This window comes from Astyanax mexicanus, chromosome 15, assembly GCF_023375975.1.
Source record: "Astyanax mexicanus isolate ESR-SI-001 chromosome 15, AstMex3_surface, whole genome shotgun sequence".
Taxonomy (NCBI): domain Eukaryota; kingdom Metazoa; phylum Chordata; class Actinopteri; order Characiformes; family Acestrorhamphidae; genus Astyanax; species Astyanax mexicanus.
This window is the reverse complement of record NC_064422.1, coordinates 2859409-2877044: the sequence shown is the minus strand read 5'-3', so window position 1 is coordinate 2877044 and position 17636 is coordinate 2859409. Positions and strand designations below refer to the sequence as shown.

The following is a 17636-nucleotide window of genomic DNA, read 5'->3' as shown; positions in this document are numbered from 1 at the left end:
GGCTGTAATGTATAATGTAATTTATTATAATAGATAAAGCATGTGCTCACATCTTCCACGCTTGTAAACGGTGATGGTAGTTGGCAGTAGAGATGCTCACAAGTCTTTGGTCACGAGTCTGAGTCAAATCTCAAGTCTCTTCAGGCGAAATAAATGTCAAAGTATTACTCTGTGATGCAAATAAGGCCTGCTCTTTAACATAATGGAAAATTAATAACACAATTTAATAATAACAGAAAAATAAACATGAAATTGGAAAATAACCAACTAAACTAAGCCCAATAAAATCTAATCTAACAAATTTAAAAAGATAAAAACTAAAAACAGACTTCAACAGAAGACTAGAACCGTAAAGTAATATAAAAAAAGTGAATATTTGCCAAATAAACTGCGTCTGGACAAGTTAGCAAACCTATGCACTTTCTGGACGTTTTGTTGAACCGAGTGCTGGTATCAGAAGGATTTCTGCATACTAGAGTTTAGATTGTCTGCCTAAACCCGATCCTGAGCCTGAACGCGAGCCTGAACGACCCGATGCATGAACCCGAGCCTGAACGCGAGCCTGAACGCGAGCCTGAGCCCGAGCCTGAGCCCGAGCCTGAGCCCGAGCCTGAGCCCGAGCCTGAACCCGAGCCTGAACCCGAGCCTGAACCCGAGCCTGAACGACCCGATGCATGAACCCAAACCTGAACCCGAGCCTGAACGACCCGATGCATGAACTGGAGCTGGCCGAGAATTCCCACCATTTTCCTCAGAACTCTGTCAGGTTTAGCTGAAGAAAAAGCTGTGTGACAGAACTGTTTTAATGTAACAAATCACACTTTGGTTTTTGTGATGTTCCACCAGTTACAACTCATCCATGTGTTTAAATCTCAATGCGTGGATTAATCGGTGGGCTGCGCACCTCACATGGATTTGGTGCGTCTGTCAAACAAGATAATGGAAAGTTTTGGGGGCAGAGATGATGAAGTACGGCACGTACATCTCAGAATTGTAGTTAAAAGGTCGGTTTTATTGCTCTACTAAATTAAAGTTGGATTAAACCGGACTCAGGCTCGGGGCGGGCCGGACAGAACGTTCGGGATCGGGTCGGTTCTGGCTGGATTTTTTTTCTGACTACGGGCTGCATTTAACTGCAGTCTCACAGCTTCTCAGTCAGACAACAGTGTCAGCATATGAATCATGTGCGCTTTCCTACAGGACAAACCATTTAAACGTGCAGATGAGCTCTCATTAAAAAATCACACAGTGTCTTTCTGGCTTAAAATACTTAAGTACAGCTTTTAAATTAATAAATCAACATTCATTAAAAAGATCAGTGAGAGGTTCTGTATGCAAAATGACAAAGAATCTAGCAACGAGCTAATAAACAAATAACAACCTTTAATAATAACAAAAAAATAGATATGAAATTGGAAAATAACTATGCTAACTAACGAATTCCAAAAGATAAAAATGAAATAGTGAACAGAGCAGTAAAAATAAATAAAGTAACATTACCAAAAAAATGCAAATATCCCAAAGTAAATAACCAATAGAACAAAATGAACGGAAAAATAAGTATGAAATAAAAAAAATAACCAACTTATCTGAGCTCAAAATGCTAAAAAAAATATATATAATCTAATGAATTCCAAAATATAAAATTGAAACATTGAATTGCAGCATTACAAAAAAAAAACATATTACAAAAAAAAGGAAATAAACTACGTCTGGGCTAATCCAAACAAAGAAATAACAAAAACAACAATTTAACAGCCACTAAAGTGGAACTAATCTCAAAGCAGTGGCTTAACAACCAGAATTTTCAGAAAAAGCCAACAGCGCTGTTAGAGGCAACACCTGTAGAACAGAAGGAGCAGCAGCAGCGTGACGGTTAATTAAAATGTAACACAACAGAGCGCCATGTACCCATAAAATCAGTCCGTGGAAGCTAGTCCCACATTTCAAAGTTTCCTTAGTATTCATACACCAAAAATAGAAAACAATGATTGTTCACGACTCTCAAAACATGAGTTCTAGTCGAGTCTGAAGTCTCTGTGTCTGCGACTCGAGTTCTCATTTCTGGTTGGCAGTAACCAGCTGCGCTCATCTGTCTGACAGGAATAGTTTGTATGGATTTAGAGAAATTAAGGAGAGGGTAGCTGTGAGTTCCTCTCTACAGTCTCCCAGATCAGTCTCAGCGTACTCTTCCTCCCGCAGTGTGTGTAAATTGTTGTGCATGCATTTTTCTTAAGAAGCCTGTGTTGTAACCCGTCCCATTTAGTTTAACCAGAGAGCCTGTTCATTTCTCTGAGACCCGCTCAGCTTCCTGTTTACTGAAGAGTTCGTAACTACTGCTCTTGAAGCTCTGCCTCTACAGACTGTAGCATTAGTGCGAGTGAGGCTGTGAGTCTGAGCAGAAGAGTAAATCGGTTCGGATCTTTTAGAGAAAAGAAAAGGTTTAAAAAGGTTCAGCTACTGATGAGAGAGAGCTGCTGAATGGGAATGTTTTATTGATGCCCTTCAGGAGTAAATCACACCATTATCTCTCTCTCTCTCTCTCTCTCTCTCTCTCTCTCTCTGCAGCAGAAAGAGGAGATGCAGCAGGAGCTGTGTAGGCTGGAGAGGATGATGGCTCTGGTGTCTGAGGCTCTCCAGAAGAAGGAGAAGGACACAAGCGCCAAAACCCAGAACAAGGCTCTCAACCCTACTCACTCTGAACTACAGTCAGGTACACACACACACTGTGTGTGCATTACTCAGGCCAGTGCTGCACAGTGTGGTATCTGTATGAATCCAGCTGCTCAGATAATAAACACACTTTACAGACAGGGTCACATCTGATTTAAAACTTTCACAGCCTACAAATTACAATATTTCTTATATATTTCATTTCAGAAATTGTTTTGGGACATGATGCACTAGTACACTAGTACAGAGCACTATTTTGTGATTACTGAATTAATTTTTTATTATTTTTAGTATTTTTTAGGATTCATAGCAAGGATTTGTGAGACCTGATAACATATTAACAATAATAGTCTTGTGAGGTCATTGCTATTCAGATACTGCCCGCACCGACCGCCTGTTCTGTCTCAGCATTGCAGAGGTTATATCCGGCTTTAATGCTTAGTCATTAGCAGTGATCCACCAATATTAATTTATTATAATAAAAATTACAATAAAGAGATACGAAGATACTGAATCCAGATTAACCTTTTAGCATTGTTAAGATCTATAGTGTCCAGGCTTCTGAGATTACACTATTAAAATAGTTTAGTACTCTGAACTGAGGGGCTCAAACATTGGATATTTAAGACAGCTTTACATTTGGAAAGTGTGAACGTAAGAAAAGAAGAGGCAGCACAATCTATTTCACAGTTTATTTAAAACAAACACAGAATGTGGGTAAAATTTCCACTTAAAAGTACAACAGTATTATCTTACCTCAGCTGATCAGTAACATTACAGAAACGACTCACCTGTCAATACATGATGTAAAAGATCAGATTTGGGCCACATGTACTTGCTGTGTGGATAAGGGTAATGAAAGTGGTGTTAAATTAAGTGTTTAAAATTAAACACTGATGCTGATGCTCAGCTCCTCTGAGCTCTCTAAACTGTTCTGGACTGTTGTTTTCCAGCTGCTGACCCTGACCAGGCTGAGCCGTGCAGCCCTGCACTCCCTGCAGACAGGTGAGCACACACAGACTCGCTCAGAGACTTCGTTACTCAGCCATGTCTGAGTTTTCCGTTTAGTTTCTGTGCTGGTGATATAACTATACAATCACAGGCCAAAAGTCATGGGATAGCAGTATGTAAATTGAATATGAAGTCTTACCTAAAAGGATGACTTTGGAGCAACCATACCTGTATAAATTGTGAGGTGGTATCTGGTGAGTGAGGCAGTGTTCATTTTGACAGGTGATTTTAGTTTTAGTCTTTTGACTTAAATATTTAACAATTTTAATCACATTTTAGTCGTTTGGTTATTATTAGTTTTAGTCTATTTTTTTGAAAGTATTTTTAGGATTTTGCTATTTTAGATGTTTTGTTATTTTGAGATTATTTATTGCTAATGTCTATTACAACAAATAAATATTAATATAATTAAGACAAAAATATAATTAAGACAAATAAAACATGTTTAAAATGTTTAAAAAATTATACTCTTCTACAAAATTCAGCATTACTGGCTTTTGTTACTTAACACACATATTTCTGAAACTCGTCCAGTTCAGTAGCTGCAGTGTTTAGCTGGTGTGTAAAGTCACTGGTTAGCTGTGGGTGTATGGTATTTTACAAACACGCAATCTCTGTTCATATGCAGCTGCACAGATTATATAATCTACTGTTCTTATACAAATATCCAGCTCAGCAAACCTTCAACTATTACACACTTTAAAATCCAGATAATCGCTGTATAAACAAAGACAGAGGAGAAGATTTCCTTTAGGATTTTCTGAAAGAAATGGTGAGAGTTAGGAAAAATATGGGAAGTCTAATTTTTACTAGTCCGTCACTCGTTTGTGCGGGAGTTAAAGTTATTTTACACGTAAACTGAAAACCACGGCTAACAGAACTATGTAACACGCATAATCATGGTGGAGAGACACATGCCTCATTTGTTTCACTGTGTTTCCTACTGAGTTTTGTTTTAGCTCCTCTGACTGTATTCCATAATACAGTGTTATTCCAGTAAGAGCGAGAGCCACGTCAATATGCTGTGTGAATCAGCTGTGTGGCTGAGCGTCTGTGAGAGGGGGTTTAATGTTTTCATTATTTATATTCACAGATTCTCGCTTTCAAGTAATAATTTTTCTTGGGTCTCAATCAGACTTTGACTGGCCTCTCCAAAACCTTCATTTAGTTTTTTAAGTCATTCAGAGGTAGACTTGTTTGTGTGTTTTGGATCATTGTCCTGCTGCAGAACCCAAGTACTCCTGAGCTTGAGGTCATAAACAGATAGCCGGATATTCTCCTTCAGGATTTTCCGGTAAACAGCAGAATTCCTGGTTCTATCTATTACAGCACGTTGCCCAGATCCTGATACAACAAAGCAGCCCAGACCATCACACTACCACCACCATGTCTAATATTTAGTATGATGTTCTGAAATTATGTTAGATTTATGCCATATGTAACAGGACACACAACTTCCAAATAGTTCTACTTTTGTCACTTCAGTTCAGAAAATATTTACCCAAAGTCCTGGGAATCATGTTTTTTATTTGGGCTGTTTTGTTCTTTTTGGTCAGCAGTATTTTTGCCTTGGAATTCTCCCATGGAGACCATTTTCATCCAGTTTCTTTCCTATTATTGAATCATTAACACTGACTTTAACTGAGACAAGTGAGACCTGCAGTTATTTAAATGTTATTCTGGGTTCTTTTGTGACCTCCTGGATAAGTTGTCCATGCCCTTTTAAAATAATTTCGGTCATTTGGCCACCCCTGGGTTTACCAGTGTTCAACGTTTTTACATTAGTGAAAAATAGCTCTCACTGTGGTCCGAGGCGTCCCAAAGCTTTACAGCACAATCAGAGGGAGCCCTGCAGCCCAGCCAATCAAATTATTCATTATCCATTCAGTTTAAAGCGATACAAAATAGCTAGCATCAATCAGAATCATCATTTCGGCAAGGGGCGGGACACCAAGCTGTGAAGTTTGCAGCATAAGGACTGCTGCATGTGATTAATCCGGTGAACATTACCACTGCTGTATGCTATTATTAATATGCTCGGCTGTGGCTTGTGGCTTGTTCCAAAGTCTGGAATTTACAGAGTGTGAGTCACACTCTGAGCTCTGCATTCAACACTGAGTAAGGTGCATGCCCAGATAGGAAAATCCCTGATCTACAAGACCAAGAAAAACTCATCAGAACCTTTATATGACTTTCAAGAGCCTGCCTGAAGATGATCTGTTCTACTGTGCAGCATTTCTTACACACAAAACACACAAATCTTCTTTTTACCTTACCTGCAACCCCCTCAAAAAACATTCTGCTCCCGCTACAGAACATCTGGAGAACCCTGATAAGTGAAATGCTTAAGGTAAAATAGAAACCTTTGGTCAGTAAGGGTAACTGGAGAAAAAAGGAACTGCGTTTTACAAACGAGCACATTTCCCATGGAGGAGGAGCATGGGGTTAATGATGTTTTCAGTATTTTAGGGGTGCCAGGCCAAATTAATTCTACGAAATAGCAGCAAATACTGGATACGTATACCACGTCATCTGTTAAAAGGCTAAAGCTGAAAAGACAATGGCTTCTACTACTGCAGTATTAGGATTCAAAAGGTACCTAACTGTAGTTGTAATTTATTTAATCTTAGCAGAATACCTGTAACAACTTAAGAACCAAACCAAAGGTTGAATGGTCGTGTTTGTGAACCCTGTAATTCTAGTGCTATACTTCTTACTACTTTTAGCCCTGCTCGCCAATAAACAAGCTACACTACAAATTGTGTCTGTCAGCAGATCCAGCTTCCTCTTCACTCTGTAATTAATGCTGAAGCAGTGGTAAAAATGAGAGTGTGCATATGTGTGTGTAGGTCTGTGTAGCAGGTGATAAATCTCTGCAGACAGGTGGATAATCTCCCGCAAGACGATGGGATGTGCTTATGCTTTAAAGAAGGAAGTCATTAATGGGTGCAACTTATTTGTCATTGAGAGTTTTCAGAGGGGAAATCTGTCGCTGCTGTAATTTATCTCTTTCACTTCGGTGCACCCCGCAACCCGACATGACACACAAACACAATGCTCATAATGCCCTAGAGCTTCATCCCCTGGGCTGCAGCGACACGCAGGGCTGCTCAGCTCAGAGGGGAAGTGCTGTACACTCTAAAATATTCTTCCACATTATGTAACCGATTTGCTTTGTCTTTTCTGCAGTTGGAGCATCATAACTTTTTTAAGCTGTTATGCTGGGAGATCTTGCTGGTGTAGTGTTAAATGTAGTTTAAATAACTGAATGCTTTTTCTCGTTTCTGGAAGCCAATCTTACAAGTTCTTACACAGGGGTGCACAACTCCAGTCCTGGATGAAGAGTCTCGAGCGCAGTTTGGTAGTTATTTTACTCAGAAAAGCATACTCTACCTGGTAACTAATTAAATGGCAAATTAAATTCGATCTGTTTCAGAAGGACAGCTACCAAACTTTGCTAGAGACCAGCCCTCCAGAATTGCAGTGATGCACCCCTGCTACTGAATAAATTCTTACCTATTTGGCAAATGTTTATGCTTCCACTCCTCCAGCAGCAAAGTTTTGATTGGTTGCTGTAAACTGAGCAGAATATTATGAAATGAAATAAGTGCCAAAGCACACACTGCACTTGATATTTTTTATTGAAAAACAATACACAATAATTAGCATTTTCAAAACCAAATGCTGAATCTGTGTCAGAATTAAGTAGTGTTTGTGTGTATTTGTGTTTAAAGAAAGAAATGCTGAATTCAGTTCAGAATTGTACACAAGCCACCCTAAAATGCAAACAACTCAACGGCATTGGATTCCACTGTGTGGTGCTGCACATGTTTAATAGCAAATCACAGTGCACAGGATTGCATTTGTGATTAAAATGGCTGGTGTTAATGAGTAGCACGACTGTCGATCTGTCCCTCAGGCAGAGCGGCCTTGATTCTGACGGAGATCACAGTGGGGTGTCCCCTGGCCCTGCAGCTCCAGACGGCCTGTGTGCTCCCGAGTCCCAACCTCTGTTGACGACAGACCAGGCAAAGACAGGTAACACTTAATATCGTTCACTTTTGCCACATTTACATTTGCAAAGCAGTTATTCAGTGTGTTTGTGACATATTGTGTTAATTTGATTACCTTAATAATTGAGACAGTATTCCAACAGTCTTAACATATTGTAAAATCAGTATGACCTGAGGAATGACACAAAGGAGAAAGAAAAAGATAAATGATTAGGACAGAGTTTGTTTGGTGTGTGACCTGTAAGAGAAATAGTTAGAGGGACAACAACAATAATGATTAAAAGCCTGTAATCAGTGCAGGACAGAATACACTACCTGGCCAAAACTAAAAGGTTGCTTTTAGCCTTTAGTTTTCCTTGCAGCACACATTCGCTGTGGAATTGTTTTGATAAGCTTCTGTAATGTCACAAGAGTCTGACCGCTGCACAAATTCTTCTCCAGCACATCCCACAGATTCTCAGTGAGGTTAAGATCTGGACTCTGTGGTGAACTCTTAATCCGTGTGTGAAAATGATGATCTCATGCTCCCTGAATCACTCTTTCACAATTCCAGCCCCATGAATCCTGACATGGTCATCTTTACTTTGCTAAAATTCTACTCAAGTAAAAGTAAAAGTACCCATCTAAAAATCTACTCGAGTAAAAGTACAAAAAAACTTAATTTAAAATGTACTTTGAGTAAAAGTTACATAGTTACTTTTAATTATTTGATGTAAAAAAGTACAACAAATCATAAATTAAATAGTTTTTTAATGAACTATTATTCCACATAATAATTTGGACCTTTTATGCAGTATTTTTCAGATCACCCCATAACATTTTTTTTTAAGAACAAGTGGTATAGGTTTCTATGATCCATTTTCTTTTCTTTACTGTTAAAAGGTTATGGTCATATATGTGACTATAAACTGTATTTTTATACTTTTACAGTTCCTTTTTTTACTTGCCATTGCTATGCTTTAACTGCTATTTATATGGGTTTTTAACATTCAAGAAGATTGTTTAATGTTCCCAATAAAAACGTAAGGAATTAAAAAAAGGATGTTGGTCAGCGCATGCACAGTGTCGTAAAGAAGCACATATCAATGGGTAGCATAACTCGACATAACACCGGTTCCCCCGAGCCGCGCGCAGAGACCCCAGCCTGCACAGCTGATTTACACAGCGTCTCTCCTGCTAACCCTAATAAACATTACTGGGAAAAGAACAAAACTCAAGGGAAACTATGTGTGATAAAATCAGCGAACATTATGAGGCCTTTTTCTCACCACCAAGACTTTCAGAAAGGTAAACTCTATTATTGGACGCAGGTTAAGCATGTAAAGTAGAGCAGCTCAGCTAACTAAGTTGTTAGCTACCCTAGGCAGTTTGATATGTCAGTTTAGTTCAGCGTTATTTAGTGTCTAAAAAGAATGTATGTAATCCATGATCATTATTTAATCACCTGTTAACATCTCACCGACAGACTCATTTCATACAGCTTTCAGTGCATTTAATATACTATTCATTTAGGCTTTTATACACGTTAGTCGATTAATTAGCATACAGGATAACAAACACCTTTCATCTCCATTAACCTTCACTGTTTTTCAGAAATCTGTAACACTGTATTAAATTATAATTGCTGGCCTAAAATAAAAATAACACAATGTTTTTCAGATGTTTATTTGAGTGGGGAATTTATTGCAATTTTGATAAATTCAATAATTTATTCCAGTATTTTAAATGTGTTTTAGTTGTAACCAAATGTAATTGTAAGATGTAGGACAAATTATAGCATCATATTACATTAAAAAACTATTATCCTTTTTATAGAATTAATTTGTAAACCTATTATAAATTTAATGGGAGAGTAAAACGAGTGTTCTTTTTAAAACCAGTTATAAAGAAAATATAGGGTAACTGCTGAGCACCATGTGCTCTCCCGGCTGGACGCGTGTCGAGGCTGGGCTGTACTGGTAGCTACGAAATCTGAACACTGTATAATTTAACTGTAACACTAGAGAAGGTTAAAAATGTAAATACCTGATAATAATTCCAGCAGCCCTGTAACACATCATGAGCTTCTTAAACTGGCCACCCAGTTAGCCTTCTTTTCCTATTTAATATTATAATTTTAATCTCAAAACCGGCTATTTTTTTTTTTCATCTCCAGGCAAATTCTCATTTGAGATTGGGCTGTGCTCTTCATCAAATCAAATCAAATCAAATCAAATTTATTTGTATAGCGCTTTTTACAACTGGTGTTGGCACAAAGCAGCTTTACAGAAACATGATTACAGGACAAAGAATCAGGTAAAACATTAAACATAGAAAATACAGAATACAGAACCCCCAGTGATCAGAGTGGGAGTATAGTTTCGGCAGGTGTAAATATCAGATATTCAGATTTGAACTTTTACGATTAAGCTGTGTTTAACATATTCTCCTAATAATGATCATAATGGCTAAGACGCGTTAAGTCCTACGAGTTATTTAGTTCTGCAATATCGTCTTTCTTTCGTTATATACAACTAAACTAGCACTGTCTAACGAAAGTCTTTGTTTGGCTTTATGTATTGCTGTGTTCTGAGTGAAACATAAATATAAAGCGTTATTTACACACAAAAAATAACCGCGCGAGAGTAACCTCTAGCGCCCACATGTTTACCAGACGCACGCAAAGAAGAGTCGTGCTAGGGAGTCATAATTCGGCACACCTGTTATTTATATTATGATTTTAAATACATTTAATTAAATGATATCTCACACTTTTTATCCAAGCCGTCCGCTCAGCTCAGAGTGCCCCGGTAAATGTGCGATGCATGCTGATATGCAGCTGGTCCAAATACTTCGTTGTCCTGAGGAGCCCTAGATTAAGCTTTAAGTTTATTTGGGTGAGTAAAGCACATGTGATGCTCGTTAGCCCGAAAACAATAAATATATTATGTTAGCCGCGAAAAGCATGTGAAAAAGTATTTATAAAAACATTTATATAGTTCTAAAATAAAGGCATATCACGTCATACCGCATATCGCGGTGTTGATTCACCATATATAACCGCAGGGGAAATTCTTTCACTGCAACAGCCCTATCCACAGCTAACCAGTGAATTTAGATTATACATGTATACTGTACTTACTACCACATGCATCTCAGGTTTGATGTGGGAGTTTTGAAACCTGACAGCTCTGTCCAGCGGGGCAGGCACATTTTGCATTGCATGAAGACGTTATTGCCTCTTTATTACACGCGCAAGCGTCCGTGCGCCGGCGCATCCACGCAATTTTTTCAATTTATTTTTTATTCAGACAGTTTTTTCCCAGCATTTCATTTTTTACTCAGTAACTGGGAGTTTTACAATATAGCGAAGTAAATTACTTGTGTCAAAATGTACTTGAGTAAAAGTAAAATTACCTATTTTAAAAACTACTTTAAAAATTACAAATTACTCAATTAATCTACTCAGTTACAGTAATGTGAATAAATGTAATTCGTTACTTTACACCTCTGCTCGTGCCATCAGGGAATAAAAAATCTATTGATGAAATAACCTGGTCTATATTCAGGTAGTCAGCTGACCTCATTCTTTCAGCACATACTGTTGCTGAACCTAAACCTGCAGACCACCTGCAGCATCAACCCCACATCACTTACTTACTTACATCCAGAAATGTTTTCAGTCTAGCTAAAAAGAGCCTGTGATTGTGTGTAACGTTTCTTACACAACCCTGTCCTGAGTCTCTCGGTGACACTGATCATCCTGAGAGCATCACTGCTGCACAGTGTGTGAATATGTGTGGTTTAACTCACTTCATTTACAGACTGTAGGTGAGCTGGGTTCGTGCTGTAGATGAAACTGCCTACTTTTATGTTTGCTTTTAAATCTCTGTTCCCAACATTTAATGTCTTACATTCCATGGAAATAGTTCTGACTTGATTTCTAGAACAAATAGTTAAAATACAGGTTATGAATTTGTTGTCATTTTATTTTAACACTCAGCGTTCCTTAGTAAAGCGCTGTAGGGCGACACTTACTAGCTACTGCTAACTGCGCTGTTGTACATATTAGAAATCTAAACTTACTGTAAATAAACAGAAGCATTTTATTCACCCAAATAAACAGTTTTCTTTTCTGGAAACTGTTTAACACTTTGCATTTAAGCCAAAAAGTTTAGCTTTGGTCTCATCTGGCCACAGCATCTTCTTGCACGTGTGCTGTGTCCTTACATGCCTTGTGGCAAATGGCACTTCTTATGTCTTTTTTTCAACAATTTTTTTTTTTTTTTTCCCTCTTTCTCTTGCCACTCTTTTATAAAGACCAAATTTGTGGGGCGAATGACTTATAGTTGTCCTGTGGGCAGATTCTTCTACCTGAGCTGCGTATTTCTGCAGCTCCTCCAGAGTGACCATGGGCCACATGGGTGCTTCTTTGACAAGTGCTCTCCTTGTTCAGTCTGTTGGAATACTTGGAATCGTTCAAAATAACGTACCTTTTTTACATATATTTACAGAAAAAGTTTAAGTGAAGTAATGTGTGTCGTGTGTTTTCGGGTGAACTGTAGTGAAGATTTAATTCTCTCTCATAAAGCTCTGACAGACAACAGTTACATTTGGTGTCTCTCTCAGCTTCTGAAGCTTTTAACTCCTGTAGGTTCTACTCAAGACAGATTTACACACGTTCCATATACATTCCACTTGTTAATGTGGATATAACTGAAAGGGACATTCAATTTGACTTCAGTCAGCTTTTCTCAGAGCTGTGTTGAGGGTTCTTTTATATTTATGGTGTATTTGTAGACACAAATACTAATTAACCAGTGGCTGTTGTCTTTATACAACAGTCACTGAGGCACATTCACTGCACTCTGACTCTGTCCAAACCTCTGTTTAATTAGGAATTATTTTAAACAATTTATGTATGAATTCTATCAGTCAGGTATTAAGGAGCAGTAAAGCCACTCTGCTGAAGTACAGAGTTATTCAGGAGTTTCAGTTTAGTTCTCCAGCTATTTTAGCTTTAACCCCTAACTATGCTAAGCGCTAGCCTGCTGCTAACCCCTGCCAGCACTGCTGGAGCAGCATTAGCATTAACCACGCTAATAACCGCGCTAGATATTTTGCAGTTCAGAGTATATCGGACTGTACGTATACTTTTTATAAAACAACCACTAGCTAATATTGCCCTGGCTTTCCGGAACACTCAGGGTTCCTAGTGCTGTCAGGCAGCATTAATGTGAAAGCTTTTAAAAGAAAAATGTTTTTTATAAAGAATTCTTTTTCTGTTTACTTATCTTGGCTTTACAGGTCCCGCTGATGGGTGGCTGAATTAGTAGGAAAACATGGCGACCCCCCCTGTTCCTTACTAAGTGTCTCTTAATGCACCTTATAATCCGAAATATAATGCGAAAAATAGGGTCGATGATTTTATTTAATTGACATTAATTTGTAGAAAATTGTCTCTATTTGATAAAAAGTTATATTTATAAAAAGTTATATTTTATAAAAATTATATTGAGCATGATTCTATTTATAAAAGCATTTATAAAAGCATAGGAGATAAATATTTCTAATAGGCTCTGTATAAATAATACACTCAAGATTTTTATTTGATACATTTTTGCTATGATGATCCATTTAAGTGAGACGAGGTTTTCGTACCACGTTTACAATCATGTTTTGCTTTGCATGTTGAAACTCCATTTCATGAGCCATTATCACGAATCGCTCTCTAGCAAGATGCCTACTACTGCTTTCTTCCCGAGTCCAGCTGAGAGTGATGCCATTAGAGACGTTCACAGTTACTATAGTTTACCTCCCGCTGTGTCTGGTAGGCCGCTGCGCGTGAAGATGCTGTTGAGTTATGCCTCTCTGTTGTAATGAGCCTTTGTTCGGTCAGATCTGGAGAGCTCCTTTCGTGAATGTGTAATGAGTTTAATGATTTTTTTCATGCAGCTTTCTTCTCACTTTTGTCTCACGCACTGGGTAATTAGAGTTCGGACAACTTTTCTGTGCGGATATTTGATACACTCTATCATGCACTGTCTCTGTTAGCACACAATGTGGTTTTAATTGCTACACTAGTAGAGACTCAGAAGTTGGGAGTCGTGATTCATTCTTTAATTTCTGTTTTTCAGAATGCTTTGGCTAAAGTGTTTCCTGCATGATTGTCCTCATTTAATTATTCTTAGTGGAACATGTAAATGATGTACTGTATTAAAAAGTAAATCTAACCTAAAGAAAACATCTGTAAAACAGACCAATTCCAAAACCCAAGTTGTGTAATGCATGGTAATGAAATAACCTAATTGTATATTTGTCTTGTTTTTCCAAGAACACACAAGTACAAAACTATATTTTAACATTTTAAACATTTATATATTTGTGCAGACAAACCAACAAAACACAGTACATTTACCTCAGCTGGGCAATTTTAACGATATAATTAGTTTTGCTATGCTATTCCAGTCATAAATTTACCCCAGCAGTGCTATTTTAAGTCTCATGTGAATGACATGTACACAAAGAAATGTAGCTGGTCTTTTGATAAACAAACAAATCTAAACAAAGCTAAGTTAGCTCAGCTAACGTAAATATGGAGGGAGACAGGGTGGGATGATGTTACGCTTAAGAGTTACAGGAAACTGTTATTATTCTGTCCTTTCACTAATTTGTTCTTTTCACACCAAAATGCTTTGCCATACAGTGCTCTCCAAAAGTATTGAAACAGTGAGTTCAATCCCTTTATTTCTGTTGTAGACTGAAAACATTTCGGATTGACATTAAAATAATAATATGACACAAAGGATTAATATTTCAGCTTTTATTTCCAGGTATTTTTGGATCTGATACACAGTTCAGAAGATAGCGCTTTTTTTCTGAACGCACCCATTTTTTTCTTGTGAGCAAAATATTGGAACATGCGACTGTCAGGTGTGTTTTGTTGCCCAGGTGTGTCCTGAAACATTAATTATTCAAACAATAAGCAGCGCTTAATTTCACTTTTTGGGTTTTATCTGTGCAGACTGAGCATTTATAGTTAGAGGAGTAACCAACATGAAAATCAGAACGCTGCCTATGGGTGAAAAACAAGCAACTGTGAATCTGAGCAGCTATGGAAAATCAATCAGTCTTAAGAACACAAATATTGTCCATAGCCAGAACAAACGTTTGGAATGTCCTGAAGAAGAAAGTCATCACTGGTGTACTAAATAACACCAGGTGTTATACACGTAGACCGAGGAAATCCGCAGCAGTTGATAACAGACACATTGTGAGTGCTGTAAAGAAAGAGCCTACAACAACTTAGTGACATCAGCAACAACCTCCAGAGGGCAGGAGTGAAGGTATCTCAGTCTACTGGTTACGGAAGACTTCGTAAACAAGTGTACAGAGCTTTAGCAGAAGATGAAAACCTCTAATAATGAGGTGTATAGGAAGGCCAGAGTGGAATTCACCAAGAAATACAGAAAAAAGCCTGTGGATTGACTATGAAAAAATAAAGAAAGAAAGGATCTATTCATGATCTCAAACATACCAGCTCATCTGTGAAACACAGTGGAGGTAGTGTCATGATTTGGGCTTGCATTGCTTATTCTGGGACGGGCTCATTAATCTTTGATGTAAAGTGAACTACAGAACTACAGAAACATTTTGTCTGTCAATTTAAAGAAAGATTAAACCAAACTGATCAGGAGTTCATCATGCAGCACGATTATGACCCAAAACCCACTGCAGCCTGGAAAAGCATCACTGAAGAAAATTAGCAACTTAAAATTAAGTCTTATTCACTTTACTTTTAATTTTTTCTGTTCCAAGACTTTTGCTTACAAAAAAATTGTGTGGGTTCATGCAGAAGGTGCTGAATCTTTTGAACTGTGTATCAGATCCAGGATATGGAACACATGGAAATAAAGCAGAAATAAAGTTTCAATAGTTTAAATGTTTTACATCAGTCACTGTAAAACTAAAAACTCCAACAAAAAAAAGTCTACAAATCTCTATGTGAATGCTGGAATATGTAAACCTGCACCAGCAAGTTTTTTGTTACACCATGAAGAGCTGGCTCACTTCAGATGATCAGAGTGTATGTGTCAGTGTTGGCTACGTTCCACCTGTTTTTCCTGCACTACCTGCTGCTTCTCTCGCTCACTGTATCATCTCTCTGTTCTCCCTGATTACTGTCTTTTTATACACAATCAGAAGAGGATTTCAATACAAAAGCCTCTAAAAACCCAACATCCGGAGCATTCAGCCTCCCAGCTCTGCCCGTCACAGCACCTCAGCATTTAGTCCTGCTTCTTCTGACACGAAGCATCTCGGAGGATTTGCATACATTTATGTAAGCCATTAAGGCGCTGTTTCCTGGCCCGTTGGATTGGGTTTTGTTTTTAGCGGTGGTAAACGTCCCCTAATGTGAATACATTGTGAGGAGATTACAATGAAAGCATCCTCCTCTGGGGAGGCTGGAAGGAGCCGGGCAGAAGGCATGATGCTAATGTTCAATTGAGTCTGAAAAATGCCTTCTGCTGTGAGCCTTCCCTCTCCAGCTGCTGTCGTCTTTGTGATGGGACAAACACTGAAATTCTAGAATGAATTATGGAGCGATTCAGTGAGAATAGGCTTTTTTCCTTAATTGTAACCTGTAGTTTTTGGTGCGTCACAGGACAGGATGAAGTTTAAAAGTTAAATAACGTAAGTGTATTCGCTTAAAGTAATTGTAGGACTTTCTTTTTGTCTGGTAAATCGTAAGCCAATTAAGAGAGGTTTACATGCATTATTAAATGTGGTGCAGCTACTGAATACTGTTATTGTTCCTTAGGGGGAGGCTAAAGTGCTTTATGATGTAATCCAAAACTAAATTGATGCACTGAATAATCATTTTTAGTTGTCAGAATCACTTATCAATTAGTAATAAACAATTATATCAGTAATATTTGTGTATTAAGTGATTTGTAAGCAGATTTATGAATCCCAACACAAGAGTTTATGATATTTTAATGTTAATTATTCAGTTAATTATTATGGAATCACTGATCTAACTGTGATTAGGTCAGTTCCTGTGAGAGATGGCTAATGGCTCCACACACATTACAGCTGGCTGTAGGCCAAATTAAAATAGCTGTTACTGAGATTGTTAAATTACTGTGAATAATCTGATCTGCAACTGACTTTTAAAAGATTTATATTTTAAAGAAAGCCGCTGTACTGTATTTTTTCCCTATAAGGTGCACTATCGATAAACATCTGATCTATTTTCTGGTCTATTTTTTCACACAAGGCGCACAAGAATTATAATAGGCATTATGTGACACTAGTATAGAACAAGTATGTTGCCATATTTTCCTTCTAATTCAGCAGATCTCACTGCTGGGTTGCAAGACCTGTAAAGCTAAGCTAAATTAGGTAAACAAAACTGAAAAAAAAATATATTTTAAAGTCAAACGAGCGCTGAATGTTGATCTACACAGATTTTTCTCCTGAAAACTGTTACTGAGTGAGCCAGGGTGATATTAGTTAGTGGTTTGTCCCACATGGTTTGTTTCAACACGGTAAACACGCAGACTACATGCTGATAATACTCCTCATGAACAGTGAAAGACCTAGCGCGGTTAGCAGGTAATGCTAATGCTGCTCCAGCAGTGCTAGCAGTGGTTAGCAGCAGGCTAGAGGCCGATAATACTTACCTCTGAAAGGCAAAAAAGCTAGCGATTAGCACGGTTAGAGATAATTCTAATGCTGCTCCAGCAGTGCTAGCTGGGGTTAGCAGCAGGCTAAACTTTATACAAAGGTGCACTGGCGAATTTGGAAAAATGAAAGAAATTAAAATTAAAAGTGCACCTTACAGTGCGAAACATCTGTTACTATTTGCTTGTTGTATGTTTTCAGAGAGGGGAAAACAGAAAGGAGCACCGTTCAGAAGTTTTGATATGAGCTCTCTGATGCTTTTACCAGGGTCTC

At 38.0% G+C, this 17636-nt stretch overlaps 1 protein-coding gene across 2 annotated transcripts in view; it reads left to right on the top strand.

Moving 5' to 3' along the window:
* The window catches only part of LOC103023552 (BRCA1 DNA repair associated), a 58883-nt gene that overhangs the window by 11899 nt on the left and 29348 nt on the right, over positions 1 to 17636 (top strand). Inside the window, exons 10-12 of one of the 2 annotated variants that reach the window (XM_022669404.2) lie at positions 2572 to 2713; positions 3627 to 3678; positions 7604 to 7722. In XM_022669404.2, the coding sequence (XP_022525125.2) occupies positions 2572 to 2713; positions 3627 to 3678; positions 7604 to 7722 (313 nt within the window). Of the gene's footprint in view, positions 1 to 2568; positions 2714 to 3626; positions 3679 to 7603; positions 7723 to 17636 lie in introns of both variants that reach the window. The other variant, XM_022669403.2, reaches the window with a different exon arrangement.